The 17,131-nt window shown below is 56.1% G+C and overlaps 1 protein-coding gene across 4 annotated transcripts; it reads left to right on the top strand.

The window, feature by feature from the left end:
- The first annotated feature begins 6,973 nt into the window (after window positions 1-6,973).
- On the top strand, window positions 6,974-17,031 carry PKDCC (protein kinase domain containing, cytoplasmic). Of its 4 annotated transcripts, none has more exons than XM_060026742.1 (7): window positions 6,974-7,788; window positions 12,048-12,170; window positions 12,853-13,037; window positions 13,703-13,782; window positions 14,037-14,144; window positions 15,763-15,936; window positions 16,132-17,031. In XM_060026742.1, the coding sequence occupies exons 1-7, from the start codon at window positions 7,135-7,137 to the stop codon at window positions 16,215-16,217; spliced, it is 1,410 nt and encodes a 469-aa protein (XP_059882725.1). In that variant the 5' UTR covers window positions 6,974-7,134; the 3' UTR covers window positions 16,218-17,031. The 4 variants fall into 4 exon arrangements, with proteins under 4 accessions (XP_059882725.1, XP_059882722.1, XP_059882724.1 ...); XM_060026739.1 differs by having other exon boundaries at window positions 12,766-13,037; XM_060026741.1 differs by having other exon boundaries at window positions 12,766-13,037; window positions 14,020-14,144.
- Window positions 17,032-17,131: the final 100 nt, after the last annotated feature.

The raw sequence follows: 17,131 nt of genomic DNA, 5'->3' as shown, positions 1-17,131 counted from the left end.
CCAAGGTCTCTTCCAACAAGGGGACTCTGAACCGTGATGTACAGCCTCCTCGTGGTCAGACATTTGGGGAATGAGCAATGGACGTGAACTAAAGCAGTCAGGGAAAGCTTTCTGGAAAAAGAAAGTCTCGGGGTGGGCCTTGAAGGATGGGCAAGCTTTGGATAGGTGGGGAAAGGATGTCATCAGGCAGGAGAAGCAGAGAATGCTCTAAGATGGGTGAAGCAACCAGTCAGGCTGCAACACAGCATCAGGAAGTACTCGTGGAAACAAGAATAGGAGAGGTAGGTTGCAACTGACTCTAAATGCCAAGCTAAATTATCCTCCAAATCATGGGGAATCATCAACAATTTTAGAACAGAAAAATGATGTGTTGGAAGCAGTGTTTTTGGCAGATGTATCTGGTGCCCATATATGCTTTGAGATGGGAGGAGAACATCGAGGGGACACAGTCAACAGACCAGATGTGTGAGGAAGAGCCTAGACTGGGGAGGAAGGCTGTGAGGAAATAAAGGGGCAAATCCAAGAGACTTTTTTTTTTTTAAGCACAGGATTTAAATTTGGGTTTGGAAGCATCAAAGAGACTGAGGTGTCTTGGAGCCTGCCGGTGCCGAAATGAAACAGTCACCAAGGGAAAGCCTGTGGGGGGAAGGAGATGATGAGTGCGTGGGGCACCTTAGGGCGTCTTTGCACGCAGCATCCTTCACAGTGGTTACCTCTGCAGGTGGGGTTGGAGGGGCAGGCAAGGTGGCTTTCATATCTTATGATATATAATCTCTTTTAATGGAGGGATTTTGTGTAATTTTTACTTCCTTTTGGTGCTTTTTGGAATTTTTCAACTAATTATTTTAATTCCATGCAGACACCCAGAGTCTCGTTAACCCTTTGTAAACCATCTCCTCTGCAGGGAAGGGGAAGGGGAGAATGATTTACAGAGTCTGCTGGGGTCCCTGAAAAACACTTCATAGGAGTTTAGTCTCAGCTCCTGAGTCTGGCTCTCCCTGGGAGGGGGGTGTGTGTACCTCTTTCAGTGTCTCCCTCCTTCTCTCCCCACTGCCTTGTGACCCCATCAGGACTTGCCGCTGTCCTTGAAAGGCTCAAACATCATCAGACACCCATCTTTGAAGCAAGTTTGCAGCACTGAGCTTGGAAAGACTGACCTTGGGGGTTTTATAGCTGAAATTAGCCCAGCCCAGACCATGAACTAAACAACGGACACAGGACGGAAGATGCAAGAGTACAGCTCTGCCATCAGCATCTGTGTCCAAATCCCAGCTCTGCTGCAAGTTATCTAACGGCTCTATACATCAATTTTCTCATCTTGAAAATTGGAGATAATAATAGTATTTATCTCTGAGAGGTATTAAGTGGGTTAAATGATGATGAAAGGCATTTAATGAGTATACTCTATCATTAGAGTCAATAAGAACAATAAAATAGCAAATCTTTATGACCAAACTTTGTTGCTTGGAGGCAAAAATCACCGTAACGCGCTTCCATCTTGGTTCCCACTGGGGGCACTTACTTGCCTCTGCTGCTCCTTTTGACAGGAATTTTTCTTTTCTTCCCCAACCAACAAAGAGCTGAGAGAAGACCCGAAGCGGGGTCTGAGTTGCTGCTTCCTGATGTCATGGTAGTCTGCTCTGCCACTTAAGATTTGTGTGACATTCGACAGATTCCCTAATCTCATGAACCTCAATTCCCCCATCTATAAAATGGGTGTAGTGATACTGACCTCACAGTACGTGTCAAGAGGTTAGACGGTTCCTGGCGCACAGCAGGTGTTCAGTACATGATAACTGTCCATCAGGGCTCCAGGTAGGGGCCAGCTCTTACCTGCCCCAGACCCTGCACAGTTCCCTGTGTCCCTAACAGCTGACGGCAAATCTTCCCAATTACACGGTAAACTCCTCAGGGCAGAGGCAGGGCCAAGGCCTCTTTAACTGTAAGGAACAGTCTTCTTTCTGGGCCTGGGTCCAGGCCAGCCTCCCGGGGCAGCTGGGGAAGAGGGAGAGAATTGTGAGCCTTCTGGAGGTCCAAGACCAGATGCACAAACTCAACAGCCCCTCTTTCTTCTTCTTTTTTCTCTACTTTCCAAACCACAGCCCTGAGGCTGCTCAAGAAGAACTGGTTCTTTCTATTTGACTATGGCCTGGGAGAAAAGTTGCCCCATTGACTCAGGGCACATTTGGCTTGGTCAGAGAAGGTGTGAATTGTTAGATCGGATCACCTGGCCCCTATGCTCCCATTCCTATCCCTCTCCCCTGCAAAGGCCTCTGGACAAAGGCAAAGGCCTCCTCTCTACCACCCCCTGCCACCAGAGTCCACCCATCACCCATTGATCCAGGGGCCAACTCTTCATCCCTCTACCTGCTTCTCCATCTGCCCAGGGAACAGAGACCCTAGGGTTTAGCCCTCCCCTGGCCTGGGTCCAACGCCAAGGCAGCCGCCTCCCTCCTTCCCCTAGGTAATGGCTCTAAACAGGTACCTCTCAGCCTTCTCTGTCCTCAGCCCCACGCCCCCAGCTCCTCCAATCAAAGGAACCAGTGAAGGGAGAGGACACACATCCCAGACATCCAGGGAAGGGAGAGAAAGAGAAGCTGTCACAGAGCATCTCTCTGGGCTGGTAGGTGAAGCTAAGCAGGAGGGAGGAGGGGTGAAGAGCGAGGCTGGCTCGGGGAGGGAGACTCTGGACCACAGATCTGGAGGCCCAGACAGACAGAGACCAGCACGGGCAGGGAGAGCTCTGAGCCCAGAGGGCCTTTTTGTTTCTGGGGTCCTGGAGAGCCTCACCCTCTGCCAGGGTCATGGAGCCAAAATGGCTCACGTTCCCAACTTGAGACCCACAGAGAGGAACTAAGCTCTTTTCCAGAAACGGGTGGAAAGATCTTTCCTGAGCCACGGCTTTCTGTCTCTGTCTTTGTCTGACTACCCTCAGGATTCAGGGGCGTTTTTCTCTCTCTCCATGTTTCTGCATCTTTGTCTATCTTCTCTCCTCTCCTCTCTCTTTCTCTCTCTGCCCCCCATCTCTGTCTCTGATCATTTCTTGGGGACTCTGCCTTGGGGCTCCCGCTCTCCAGTGTGTAGGAAACCTGACCCTCATCATCTGTTTTTTATATTTTGGAAACGTCAGCTTCACTTCCTACCTGAGGGAAGGGGGGGTGGGGGCTCAGGCTGCCGGCTCCACCCCTTTCCCTCCCCCCTTCCTTTCCGGAGCCCATCCCCTCCCCCAGCTCCTTGCCCCAGGGAGGACAGACCAAGGCCTTCCCTGTGCTTGGTCACCGTGGCACCAAGAATCAGGCCTTGATTCATAGTCTTCCCTGTGCAGCTCACCACCGGCTGGGGGAGGCAACGAGGCCTCTTCTGCTCCACCACTGGTTTACTGATTCGGGAAAAAGTGAAAATTCCAGACGCAGAGAGAGCCCAGGAGGCTGAGAGATTTCACCAGTGGAAACCAGGAAGGAGAGTAGTTAAAGTCATTTCTGCCTCTAGGCAGAGTTATGGTTAGCTGTCTAACATGTTGTCACAGATGTTTATTTGTTTAATATCATCATTAATACTAGCTACAGATTACCCATATTGAGGGCTTAGCTTGTGCCAAGCACTTTTTACGTCTTTGCATTTCATTCACTCAACAGCCTTAAGGAGTAGGCACTACTATCATCTCCCATTTTCTGCATAAGAAAACAAATACCCAGAGAAGTTAACTAACTCACCCAAAGTAACTCGAATAATGAAATTTGAACCCAGGTGTCTTTGACTCCAAATCCCAAAGCTCTTTGCTCTATATCAAGGTTTCCAAGACCTGAGAAATGTATTTCGTACATTTCCTTTTAAAGAAAATAAATCCACAAAAACTCTAAGAATAGACCTTCAAGGTCCCAGGGACCCGTGTATCCCGGTTGGGGAAGCAGTATCTGTAATTCACTATTTTCTGGGAGACCCTGAAAAACCAGCTAGCAAAGATGACACAGAAAGGCTACAAGCGGGCATTTCAGGAAAGGGAACCGGGAGGGCCACAGGGGAAAACACTAATGATGGCTGCAAGTCAGAAGCCAGTGCAGGCGGCGGGCTGGGGGAGTCTGGTTCTGTGCAGGGAAATGAAAAGGGGGTCACTGGGCCAGGTGGAGGGCTGGGGCCAGCTCACAAAGGCCTGAAGGCCCAGTTCAATTTATCCTCCAGGTTGCTGAGCCGGAGAATGATACTCCAAAAGAGGTCTTTGAGACCTGGGCTGGAGGGAAAAGGTAGACAATAAAGAGGCTACTGGCCTTGCCAGGTCTTCGAGACAGGGCAGATGGGCGGACCCGTAGATCTGGATCCTCAGCCAGAGTTCTGTGTCTTTTTCAGTTCTTTGAAATGATGATTCCACTCCTTGGGTGGCAAAAAAAAAAAAAAAAGAAGAAGAAGAAGAAAAAGCAAACAAGTACAATTTGGTTAAGAACTCAAGAAGCTGCCAATTCAGAAACTCTAATCTGTTCAAAAAGTTCAATCCCTTTTTTTCAGAGTCCAAAAACCTATTTCCATCCAAGATTGTATATGTCTGTATGTCTGAGAGCTGGCAAGGGAGACAGAGTGAGTGTGAGAACGAGTGCTGAAATGCCTTTGTTCCTGCGTGTGAGGCCACTGTTCCGTGGGCTCATGTGTGTGCACTGTATGTATGTACACTCAGGCCTGTTTCTCAGGCCCTGTGTGCGTTGAACTTTCAAACCATAACAGAAACACTGAAGCTTGGCAAAGATATCACAGGAACAATTATCTAATTTCAGAACATGTTATTATAATACCTACACGATGTGTAACGAACTCAACAATGTTCATGTTATATTCACCAACTCCGAGTTATAGATTCTCAATGCCAAGTCCTACCTAGGAGGCTCCTCCAAGACCCTAGAGCAGAGCAGGCCCCAGAGAAAGCTCGTTAAGGAATATTCCCCCCACAATGGATTCCTTGGGGATCAGGAGGTTTGGCTAATAGATACCAAGAGATCTTTGGAAGGGGGGCAGAGCCTATCTTGAAATGGCAACTCTGTCCTCCCAGAATCCCCATTCTTCCCCAGCAAAGGAGCCCTGGAACTGGTAAGGAAATGGCCATATTAGGGTCACAGAGGTAGAGAGGCTTTCCCTGACTCAGCTGTCGGCCAGGGGGGCCCCATGATCCGCCAGGCTCCCCTCTTCCCCAGGCGGCTGGATTGGACTGTAGCTGTGTGAGGGGAATGTTTGCTGTTTGCTGCTGCTCCCTGTTGACTTTAGCCAGTAGCTCTGTTTACAAACCCAGGTTGGTTTTCCCAGCACAGTTAATTAGACCAAAGACATCTGGTGTGAGGGCTGGGGAGGGCATCTGCTCAGAGCCTTCCCCCTACACCCAGCAGCCAAGGGCCAGGGCAGGGCAGAGCAGCTAAACAGGACCAGACCAAACTCCACCAAACCCAAGGTCCTCAGGAGAATCGTGGCTTCTCTCAGCCCTCTCATGTTTTCTAAGTTAGACTGGGCCCCAGCTCTCCGAGTCTTAGGGGACCCCAGGAGTCAGGATTGGTTGTCCCTTCATCAGTGGGATCACAGGCTGGAGATCAAGAATTCAGTGCTGTCCTCTGCCCTTCCAGGTCCAAAAGAACCGGCCAGAGATTCCTGTCCCCTCCCTCATCACAGAGACTGTGCTTTCTGTCGGAAGGCCAGAACCTCTTCAGCCTCCTGGAGGAAAGATTTTCTAAGCCCTCCACCTCCTCCCTGACTCCTCTCCAGCCAACCTCTGACACTGCGGGGCGGAAAGAGATTAACCTGTAGAGGACCAGGAGGCAGGAAGGTGCCCAGGAAGGTGGGAGGATCTAGGTGGACAGTTCCTGGGCGGTGGGGAAGTGGAGGGCTGGGAGGGGGAGGGGCAGCGGCTTATCTCTCCCAGGAGGGGGGAGCTCACTCCAAACAACTAATGCACTGGCGTGTGAAAGCTCCTCAATTAGCACTAATGATGCAATCAGGGAGGGAGGAGGAGGGGCCAGAAGTTCTGGTGGAGTCAGCACCTACTTACACACGCGGTATACACTCCCTTCCTCGGACACAGTAGCCCCTTCAGATATACTAATGCACACACTCCAGAGACAATCTGGACCACGCACGTCCGTGGGTACAAAGGCACTCTTTGTAAATTACTAGCACGAATATGGTTCGTGATCCGCTGCTAACCGCGTCTGACTGCGGGGATCCCGGGGCAGCGGTTCCACCTGGGGCTTCGGGGACAAAGAAAATCAGAAAACTTGGTAGAGGAGGTTGAAGAGGGCTTCTCCGAAAACTTCAAGATTTTTCTTCTGATCCCAGAGTTCCCGTCCCACCCGCGCTCGCAGGTGCCAGCCCCTCCCTCAGCGCCGCCTCCCCATCCCCCGCCCCCGAATCCGGGACTGAGCCAGGAGCCGCCACCCGCAGTCCCACTCGCGGGAGGCGGGACCCACGCTCCTTCCCTGCGCCCAGCCCGCCCCAAGGCCCCGGGTGCCCGGGAGGGCGCTCTGGGACCACGCGGATCCTCAGCACCCCGGACCCAGCTGCTCGTCCCCTCCAGAACCCGTTACCCGCTGGCCTCGCCCCTTCATCTTCCCCCCCACCCTGCCCGGCCGGCTCCGTTAGCCGCCTCTCGGTCCCGTTATCCGGCCGCCCCGACCCCATTATCCGCCCTTGCGCTGGGCCCGAGCCCCCGCGCGTCCCGGGGCCGCTGCCGCCCCCTCCCTTTCTCGCTGGCCGGAGCTCGGGGGCCGCGGGCTGGGCAGGGTCGGAGCCGCCTCCGCGCCGCTTCCCAGGCCCGGACGGCCGCGGGAGGAGGTCCCGCTGTCAGTCAGCGGGGAAGGCCGGGCCGGGCAGCCGAAGGGGGCGGCGCCGAGGATGGGCTCTGGCCGGGAGCTGGGAGGCGGAGGCGGAGGGGGCGGGGGCGGGGGCGGCTCAGGGCCTTATAAGCGGCGGGGGCAGGGCGGGAGGGAGGCAAGTGTCAGGCCGATGTGCAGCCCGCGAGGGGCCGGGGTCGGGGCCGCCGGGGCCATGCGCGCGGGCTGGGCAGGGGACCCGCGGGGCGCAGAGCGTAGCCGCTTCGGAGCCTGAGCCTCCCGGGGCCGCGGCCGGGGAGCCGCGCGGGGCCGGCCGGCCGGGGGGAGGGGAGCGATGCGGCGCCGGCGGGCCGCGGTGGCCGCGGGTTTCTGCGCCTCCTTCCTGCTGGGCTCGGTCCTCAACGTGCTCTTCGCACCGGGCTCGGAGCCTCCGCGGCCAGGCCAGTCCCCCGGGCCCTCGCCAGACCCGGGCCCGGGCCGTCGCGGGGGCCGCGGGGAGCTGGCCCGGCAGATCCGAGCGCGCTACGAGGAGGTGCAGCGCTATTCCCGCGGGGGCCCCGGTCCCGGGGCCGGCCGGCCGGAGCGGCGGCGCCTGATGGACCTAGCTCCGGGCGGCCCGGGCCTGCAGCGTCCCCGCCCCCCGCGGGCCCGGCCCCTGCCCGACGGCGCTCCGGGCTGGCCCCCGGCTCCTGGCCCGGGCTCCCCCGGCCCGGGATCCTCCGGCCCGGGCCCGCGCCTGGGCTGCGCCGCGCTCCGCAACGTGTCCGGCGCACAGTACGTGGGCTCCGGCTACACCAAGGCCGTGTACCGGGTCCGCCTGCCCGGCGGCGTCGCGGTGGCGCTCAAGGCGGTGGACTTCAGCGGCCACGATCTGGGCAGCTGTGTGCGCGAGTTCGGGGCGCGGAGGGGCTGCTATCGGCTGGCGGCCCACAAGCTGCTCAAGGAGATGGTGCTGCTGGAGCGGCTGCGGCACCCCAACGTGCTGCAGGTACGAGGGGGGCGGGTGCAGGGATAAGGGTGCTGGCTGGACGTGCCAGTGCTCGACCACTCGGGCTGGAAGAGAAACCTTGGTCTTAACAGATAAAGAAGCGAAGCCCTGATGACTGCCCAGGTTAAGATAGGGGCAGAACCCGGACAGTGGCAGCTTCCCATTACACCACCCTGCTTGGGTGGGTGACCCGTTACGGAGAGACTCCCGGGTTTCTCAGCTTCCAAACCGTATCTCTTGAAGACAGGACAGAGGGTCCCCAGACTCGGGGTAGGGGTGGGGGTCCATTCGGGCTTAGGACCCTGCTTCTGGCTGGAGCTGGGGTGTTGAGCACCGGGGAAGGGACCCCAGCCAAAACAATGAACAGAGGTCATCCCTGAGTCAGGGTCCCAACTGCAGTGATAGGGTCCCTTTTCTTGTTGGAATCTGAACCCCACTTCTCTCAACTTCCAGTGACTTGTCTGGCTTTGAAGTTGGGGTGGAACTGCAATGGGGTTGGGAAGAGCTAGAAAAAGACCAGACTTGATTCCCAGAGAATATCCCGTACCCCACCCAGAAGCTGCTGAAAGGACTGGAGGGGATTGGACAGTAGGCCAGAAAATGCATGGCCCTTCCCAGAAGAGACCCTGGCCTCAAAGTAGGCTTTGGAAGTATTGAGGAAGCCTCGGGGTCCTAGCTCAATGCTCGGGGGACAGGCTGAGGACCTGAGGGTCTGCATGTCACATTATCTGAGCAAATGTGGCCAAGAGGCTGGAAGATTGAGAAGACCAGATGCCCAGGTTCCTACTAAATGGGACTCTGTCTCTCCCGTTCACTGGGGGACAGGGGAAAGATGAGACCCAACCTTGTTCCCTCCAGGCTAGACTAAGAGAGTGGGCCTCTCATAGTCCCAGCACTGCCCTAACACACCCACTTCCCCCTCTCCCCCAGCTCCCCTTGGTCCTTGAGTCAGCCCTAGGATTAGACGAACCGTTCCCTTAGCACATGTCTGAGCGGACTGAGAGGGGAATCCCTGGCTGCTTTTGGCCCGGTGAGCATAGGGTTTGTTCAGACTCCCCAGCTGAGGAATGTTGCCCACACCTTCCACCTCCTAGCCCACTCAAATTAACCTTTCTGCACCCGGCAGAACTGGTCAGAAACCCAGGAATCCTTCCCTCCTTTCCTCAGGAGTGAGTTGGACACCAGATCTGGGTGGGCCTGGCAGAATAGGAGAGAGAAGCCAGAGAGCTGTTTATACTACTGCTGGCTCCCAGTCTCCCTGGGCTACTCCAGCCCTGGTCAGACACACGTTGACTGGGTCCTGGGCCCTAAACTGGTTGCAGAAGGTCAGGCAGAGCCAACAGTTATGGGTGGTTACGCTCCAGTGTCAGCCAACTGTTGCACGGCTGACACTGGAGCTACAGGGAGTGAGCAGTGGGTCACGTGGCCCTTCTAACTGGGAGGATCTTGTTCTCTTTGCTTCCCAGGAGCTCCTGGGAACCTTTTGGAAACCTGGGGTGTAGGCCAGATTCTGAGGCAGTGGAGAAGGTCTTGAGTGTGTTAGCAGGATATTAAGTGTTAGTTAATTGACTCAAGACCCCACCCCCCTCCCTTAGGAGGGATTTGAGGTTTGATGCGCTTTCCTGTCTCTTAAGGAACTTCTCCCGCCCTCTCTTACCCCACCCAAACTTCAAGACGAGCATCCAGCTAACCGCCCTCACGCATATGTCAGGCCCCCAGCCCAATGCTGAAGGTGCCAAAGGGGAAAAAATTACAACTGAATAGTTTTCACTCATTCTCTCTCTAGACCGAGACTGGGTTGGCTGTGTTACTCTTACAGGGTCGGAGACTGGGGTTAGTTGCCCTAGGACAGAAGTGTTACAAGATGGAGAGGGTGCCAGGTCCTTTCTGTCAGGGGAGAGGTGAAAAGCTACCATTACGGGGAGGTAGAGCTACCTTGGTGTGAATTTCGGGACTGCCTTGGTATTGGGTCTCCTACATTCGTCCCCCAACCCCCAGGCCAGTATCCCTCTGGCTTCTTCAGCAATGCCACCTCTGCTCCAGGTAAGCCTGCCTGGGGGACTTCCTGCTCAGGAGGCTCCAGGTCTGGTGTGCAGGGAACTAGAAATAATGTTGTTTTAATACGTCTTAATCGTTTAAAATTTCAAAACTGTTCGACTGTTTGCTGAACCGGGGAGGAGCCAGAGAGTGTTTCCCGCTCCCCGAGGCCCCCTCCGCCTCTCTGGCAGCCCTGAAGTTGGTGCTGGTTCTAATAGAAAAGGGCCAGGATAGCATGTCCCACTGGCCCTTCTCAGAGCTTGCTCAGTCCGGGGACTGCCTGGGCGAGATCTCTCCATCCATCTCTGTGACCCCTCCCCAACCCACCTCCCCCTCTCTCTCTCTCTCTCTCTCTCTCTCTCTCTCTCTCTCTCTCCCTCTCTCTCTCTCTCTCTCTCTCACACACACACACACACACACACACACACACACTCCCTCACGTGATAGATGCCTCTATAGCCCAGGGTCAAAGGGCACAAGGGTCTTCCCTCCCCTGCATCACTGTCGTTCCCAGGGCCTCAGGCCTCAGATGGGGCCCCAGGCCTACTTGGGCCCTGATTCTGGCCCTGCTAGAGTATATTTCTTCTCCCAAAGGAACAAAAGATTCGACTGAAATGCTCAGCCTCACGCTTCCTGCGGGGGGGGGGGGGGGGGGGGGGGGGGGGGGGGGAGTTAATGGTGTCTTTTTATTTTTTCCTGAGGGGTGTTGATTAATACCTCGTTAACAGCGCATTTAACGACCTCTGGGTGTTTAATAACCTTCAGAAGTTTCCCACAAAGGCTCAGACTCTGGGCAAGAAAATGAGAACCAGGCTCCAGGGCTGCTCCTTTTACCTCACCCCTACCTCTGCCCCACTGGGGTCTGGGGTCTCCCTGGGCTGATGTGGGGTGGGGAGGGTAGAGAGAGGGAAGAAGGGGGCCCTGGGGATTTCCCCCTGACCCCCCCCAAGCTGCAGCCCTACTGATCTGAAAGCGACACCGAGACATGCCTTCCCTCGTGCCAGCAGGACTGAGGTAGCTGGCTCCAGGGACGGGGAGCTGCAAGGGCACTCCTGGGATGGAAGGGAGCATATAAGGACCTGGAGTGGAGCTGGGTAGGGTGTGAAGGGTGACGGTGTGCAGGGACATCTAGCCCAGGGGCTTGACTCCCCCGCCGCCTCACCCCACCGGCACCCCGCATCGTGCAGCCCTCCCCTCTTCCCACTCTGGCCCAGACAACTCAGCCTTTGTGTTCCTCCTCCCTACAGGGTGCTGGTTGTTTTGAGCACCGGCTGATCCTTAGCTGATGTGCAGCATGGTGGGAGAGACTGGGAGAAGCAGAGATCTCTGTGGATGCTGGTTGAGGTGTCAGCGACAGAGTCAGGCTGTGCTTCCCAGAAGCCCCTGGCCAGCTGAGCTGTACGGAGCCCCTCCCCCAGATCACATGGAGCGGGCCGGCCCTTGTGACCCTGCCCTCAAAGAACTGACCTTCCCCAGGAACCACCCTTACTACTCCCCCAGTTGATATGGGTGACCCCACCCCACCCTGCCCTGCCCACCAGCTATGCAGAGAACACCCAATGATATGCCCCTTGGATACTTCTTGTTCTGATCGACACTTGTTACCAATCCCAAGGGAGATTGCTTTTCCTCCAGAAAGACCAGGGCAGAGGAAAAATGAGGGTGCCAGAAAGTGAAAATGATGAAGCAAAGACAAGGATTAGAGCAGGGGAGGAGGTATAACATCCATTTGTTGGCTGGGCGATTAGCAAATGGTACTCATGGAAAGAACAAGGCTGTGGAATCAGAGTAACATAAATTTGAATCCTAGCTCCTGCAATTCTTAGCTGTGTGGCCTTGGGGAGGTAACTTAACCTCTCTGAGTTGGTTTCCTTACATGTGAATTGGAGACACTAATAGTACCTACTATGCCCTTTTAAGGTTATTCTAAGAATTGAGTTTTGCTTGTAAAACATTTAGCACAGTGCCTGGCACATGGTTAACACAAGGTGGCCAGACCTGCCCATTTACCTGAGTGGCCAGAGGTAAGGGGCTGATGGAATCAGTAGGAACTCTGGCTGCTGGGACAGAGGGCAGGCTTCCCAGGCAACGTTGCTATTCTCTTCTGGCCCGAGCTGAAGCAGAGACCTAGGGATGGGAGGGTGGGGGGCATGTGAAAACCCAGCCCTTCCTTGTCCCCACTCCCATCCTGTGACCTCATGACCCTCCTGGGCCTCTTCCAGCTCTATGGCTACTGCTATCAGGACAGCGAGGACATCCCGGACACCCTGACCACCATCACGGAGCTGGGCGCCCCTGTGGAAATGATCCAGCTGCTGCAGACTTCCTGGGAGGATCGCTTCCGAGTGAGCAGGGAAGAGGGCCAGGGCCCCGGGCTCCTTGCTGCGATGGTTCTCCCTTAGAAGGCCAGCTCTCCAGAGCAGCTTCAACTCCTCCTCCGTTGAGGGAGAGGGAGGGAAGGATGGAGCAAAGCTGACTCGGCCGTTGGCCAAAGGGTTAAAAAAAGAAACGAGGCAAAGAGGATCCTGAGGTTTTTGTGCTCCTGCCGCCCTGACACACACACTCACACATACTCTCAGCCTGGCTGCAGGAGGGCCAGTGTCCTAGGACTAGAAAAGAGCTTAAGGTCATCTTGACCCTCCCTCTATTTGCATACACTGCACAGAAACCACACCGAAGGTGCAGCTTCAGGGAGGATATGCACTATGCCCAGACTGCCCATTTCCCACTTATTCCATGTTACCCTCAGGATCAGGCCCACCGGGGGTAATAGAAAATCGCTGGCTTGCTCAGTAAGGCCCCAGGCCTCAGTCCTTAGTGAGCTCCAGAGCCTTGAAGAAAAAGGCAAACCCCCAAGCTCAGTCCAGAGCACCAAAGCGGGGAGCCCCCAGGCACCCTCCCAGGAGAGAAGCCGTGAGCAGCCTGGTGTTTGCCCCTCAGATCTGCCTGAGCCTGGGCCGCCTCCTCCACCACCTGGCCCACTCCCCGCTGGGCTCGGTCACTCTGCTGGACTTCCGCCCCCGACAGTTCGTGCTGGTGGATGGGGAACTGAAGGTGACGGATCTGGATGACGCCCGCGTGGAGGAGACACCGTGCACAGGCAGCGCTGACTGCACACTCGAGTTCCCAGCCAGGAATTTCACCCTGCCCTGCTCAGCCCAGGGCTGGTGCGAGGCCATGAATGAGAAACGCAACCTCTACAATGCCTACAGGTGACCTCCATCTCCACTCAGGAAGGCCGGGCCGCGAGGGAGCGGGAGCCCGGGGTGGGGGTGGGGGCTCGCAGGGAGGGAGCCAGCATGGGGTCCAGGAGGCCAGCCAGACGCAGCCATGACCAGCGGAGTAGCAGGGGCGGGGGAAGGCCTCCACCCCTTCAAGAAGGGAACATTCAGGCTCCTGACCATGAGGCTAAAAATAGTCAGCCCCAAGGAGAATCTGGGTTGGGGGTGGCAGCTGGAGGCTTCTTAAAATAGTGTCAGACTCAGAGCTTAGAGCTGGTGGGACAGGCCCTGCCCCTTCCTCCCCTGGCCCTTCACCTCTGGAAGCTCCTCATAGAGCCAAGCCATGGGGCTGCTCTGACACGGGTCAGCCGGGCGATAATGCGGGGCTGAGGGGTGGGAAGGTCCCTGGGACGGGTGGGGAAAACAGACCTCAGATTTCAGTTTGGTATGAGGTTACCTGTGGCCTTAGCATGTGCCCAGACCCCGACCCTGAGTCTGAATAGACTCCTTGGCACACTCCGGGGCTATAGGCCCAGTTGGTTAGCCTGACAGAGCAGGCTCCCTGGCCAGGTTGGGGTTCTGTCCCAAGTTGGGGTAGAAGAAGGATATGTCCCCAAAGGCTGAAGCACTAAGCCCCTGATTTCTCTCTGCCCCAGGTTTTTCTTCACATACCTCCTGCCCCATAGTGCCCCACCCTCACTACGGCCTCTCTTGGACAGCATTGTCAATGCCACAGGTATGCTCTCCAGTGCCCACCTGCCTCCCGTCACCATCTCCCACCCCCAGCAAGCATGGGCATAAGAATGACCCAGGGCAGCCCATGGTCCAGAAACATCATTTCCCAAAGTGGCATTCTGTGGCAAACTCAGTGCCCAGTCCTCCGGTCATCGGGGCCCAGGCTCCAGAGGGAGGGGGGAAGGGCAGCTGGCTGCCTACCTCAGGGAGAAGTAGGAGCCCAGGTACCCTCTTACAGCACCGTGCACTCTGCAGGAGAGCTCACCTGGGGGGTGGACGAGACCCTGGCCCAGCTGGAGAAGGTGCTGCACCTGTACCGGAGCGGGCAGTATCTGCAGAACTCCACGGAGGCCGGCAGAGCCGGTGAGTGGCCCCGGCGAGGATCCAGGGGCTGGGGAGGTGGGGAACAGGTGCGAGGGTGGGTGATTCCCCTAATCGGGGAAGTGGCTCATCCTCCCTCTGAGACCGCTGTTTACCTTTCACTTTGACTGAGCTAGAACAACTATAATTGTGCCTTGAACTGGGGGGTGGGCGCTGACACCCCTTCTCTGGGTGGCTGCAAACCCCACTGTGTACTGACTGCGTGACTATGAGCAAGTTAACTTACGCCTTGAGCCTCAATTTCCTCATCAGTGAATTGGGTTCAGTATTACCTGCCTCAGAATTCTTATGGGGATTAAATGGCAGGTGAAATGTGTGACGGCAGTTAACTTGTTTCCTGTTACACAGCTTGAACACAATATATGTTTGCTACTCTTTCCTTCCTCGCCCTTCTGGGGCTGGGAGGGTGGCTGGAGGTGGAGAAGGGGCTCCACACTGAAACCAGTTAAGAAGCTCCAGGGCAGAGAGAGAGTTCTAGCCACGGCTTGTGGGCTGTGGTCTCTCCTGCTGAGGCCCTGGGGTTTAGCATGGTTGGCAGGGGGGCGAGGGATGGGCAGCCTCTGTATTCAAGGAGCTCTGGCCAGTCTTAAGGGTGGGGGAGCCCTCGTTAGCCCTGTAAATAAAGTTTAACGAGGTGAACAATGGCTGGCTCTGTCCCTGAGGACGCTGTTTATGGGGCTATAAATCACAGCCAGCCCTGGACTTTGGTCTAGTCCCTGGTAGAAGACGGAGGCAGGAGGGCGGGGTGGCCGGAGGCCCAGGGCTTCTGCATTATCAGTCCAGAGCCGGGCTCCCCAGGCAGCGGGAAAGACTCGCGGGAACAGGAGGCCTGCGGCTAAGCAGCTTCTGGATTGAGGAGATTTCAGAGCCTTCTGTGGGGCTCTTTCTGTGAAATGGGGAGATTTCACATTCTTCCTCCAGCCTCTGCCCCAAATACTCAAGGTGTGGATTCCCAAATGGTCATTTTTTGTGTTTTACATTCATTTGCACGCCTCTGAACTTCAAAAACTCCATGACTGACCCCCTGTCCGAGGAACTGGCCTAGCCTCTCTCCCCAAGGCCAGGAGGAAATGGGACCAAAGGGCAGCTCTAAACTCTTTGCCACTCAAAATGTGGTCTGCCAACCAGCAGCACCAGAAGCTGGTTGGAAATGCCAGTTCCCAAGCCCCACCCCAGACCTTCTGAATCAGAATCTGCATTTTAACAAGATTCCCTGGAGGTTCACATGCACATTGAAGTTTGAGAAGCCCGGCTTTAAATGTCTAAAGTGTTCTGAGCTCAGCAATCTCCCTGGTCAGCCGATGGCTCTGTGTGTGCACTTATCCCATGCCTGTGCCCGCCGTCATGTGTAGCCTGAACGAGTGTGTGCCCTTATATATGGAGACGTGTGTCTCCCAAAAAGTCAACCTGAGCTTTGCCTTTCCTGTGTGGTCATCCCAGTTTCACAGTGGTAGATGCTTTCATCTCCATGCTAGGAGGACTGGGCTGGATTTCAGCCCTCACCTAGGAAACGTGGCTCATAGCCCTTTAAAGAAAGCGACCCCAGCCCTTACCCCTGGGCACAGAGAGTTCTCATCTGAGCTCCATCCCCAACCCACAGAGTACCAGCACCTCCCAGGCAGTACCATCCCCCAGGAAGACTACCGCTGCTGGCCATCCTACCACCACGGAAGCTGCCTGCTTTCAGTGTTCAACCTGGCCGAGGCTGTGGACATCTGTGAGAGCCATGCCCAGTGCCAGGCCTTTGTGGTCACCAACCAGACCACTTGGACAGGTGAGCCAGTGGGAAAGGACATCCTGAGGGAGGTGACTGGACTCCCCGGAAGAGATTGACAGGTAGCGGTCCCCCATCAGAAGCCAGCGATGGTGAGAAGACAAGTGTCCTCAGGGCAGTTGCGTTATGAGGAGAGTGGCCCTGCGTCCAGGGAGAGAATCATCCAGTCCTGTTACCTCTTACCTCTGCCCCCAGGTCGGCAACTAGTCTTTTTCAAGACAGGATGGAGCCACGTGGTCCCTGATCCCAGCAAGACCACATATGTGAGGGCCTCTGGCTGACCTGTCTGTGGGCTCAGCTGACCATCCCTGCCAGCTGGGCTTGCCTGTGACTTGCACTGGCAGCACTGCATGTCACCTGGGCACCCCTGCAGACAAGGCTGACATCCCCGACAGACCGAGGTGACCAGGACAACGTGCAATAATGCCACATGTTAAAATGTGAGTTTACCAGTCTAGGTCTGGGACTGCTGGCTCCAGGGCAGGAATCACGGAGGGCTGACTGCCCCTCTCACCCTCTGGGCTGCCAGCGAGGCTCAGGACGGTCTCGCCACTGGGGGCTCTGCCCCTCACTGGGACAGTTCTGTGGGCAGCCCCATCACTGTGTTCGTAGCGCGAGAATGTAGCCAGAGACCCTGCTGCCGTTGCTGCTGCCTGTGCCATGGCCCGGCCGGGGCCGCGTGGGGACAGTCAGTCACAGAGTGTTCTCTTAGCCAAGCTCCAGACTGGAGACTTGAAAGGATGCTCCGGGAGATGGGTGATTCTGTACCTGGGGAGGCCGCCTCTGGGCCCGACAGGGGCGCTGACCGGCCAGCCCAGGAGCAGGGGCACAGGAGCACGCGAGGTATGAGCCAGGTCATGGGGTTGAGGGGCAGGTAGCAGTTTGAGCCAGGACCTGGGGCGGGGGTGGGGCCGGGGCCTTTCTGCCTCATTTGCTTTCAGTGAAAGCCGCAAAGCAGCCAAAAGCAGCCTCTCCCCGCTCCTGGAGTTTGTATATCCAGAAGCTTTTGTACTTCTTGTTCATCAAAATGTTTATTTTTGTAAGAAAAAAAAATCAATTAATAAAAGGACATTTCATGGCAAGGGCTCTTCTCAAGCCGCATTTTCCTGGGCTGCCTTTCTCGTCTTCAGTTTTGTCTTTGGTGTCTGTCTGGGGGCGGGGGCAGCGTGTGATGAAGGAGTGAAGTCTCCATGCA

This window comes from Delphinus delphis, chromosome 12 (assembly GCF_949987515.2).
Source record: "Delphinus delphis chromosome 12, mDelDel1.2, whole genome shotgun sequence".
In the NCBI taxonomy this organism is placed as follows: domain Eukaryota; kingdom Metazoa; phylum Chordata; class Mammalia; order Artiodactyla; family Delphinidae; genus Delphinus; species Delphinus delphis.
The sequence above is the reverse complement of the archived record's forward strand: the minus strand, read 5'-3'. Positions and strand labels throughout refer to the sequence as shown.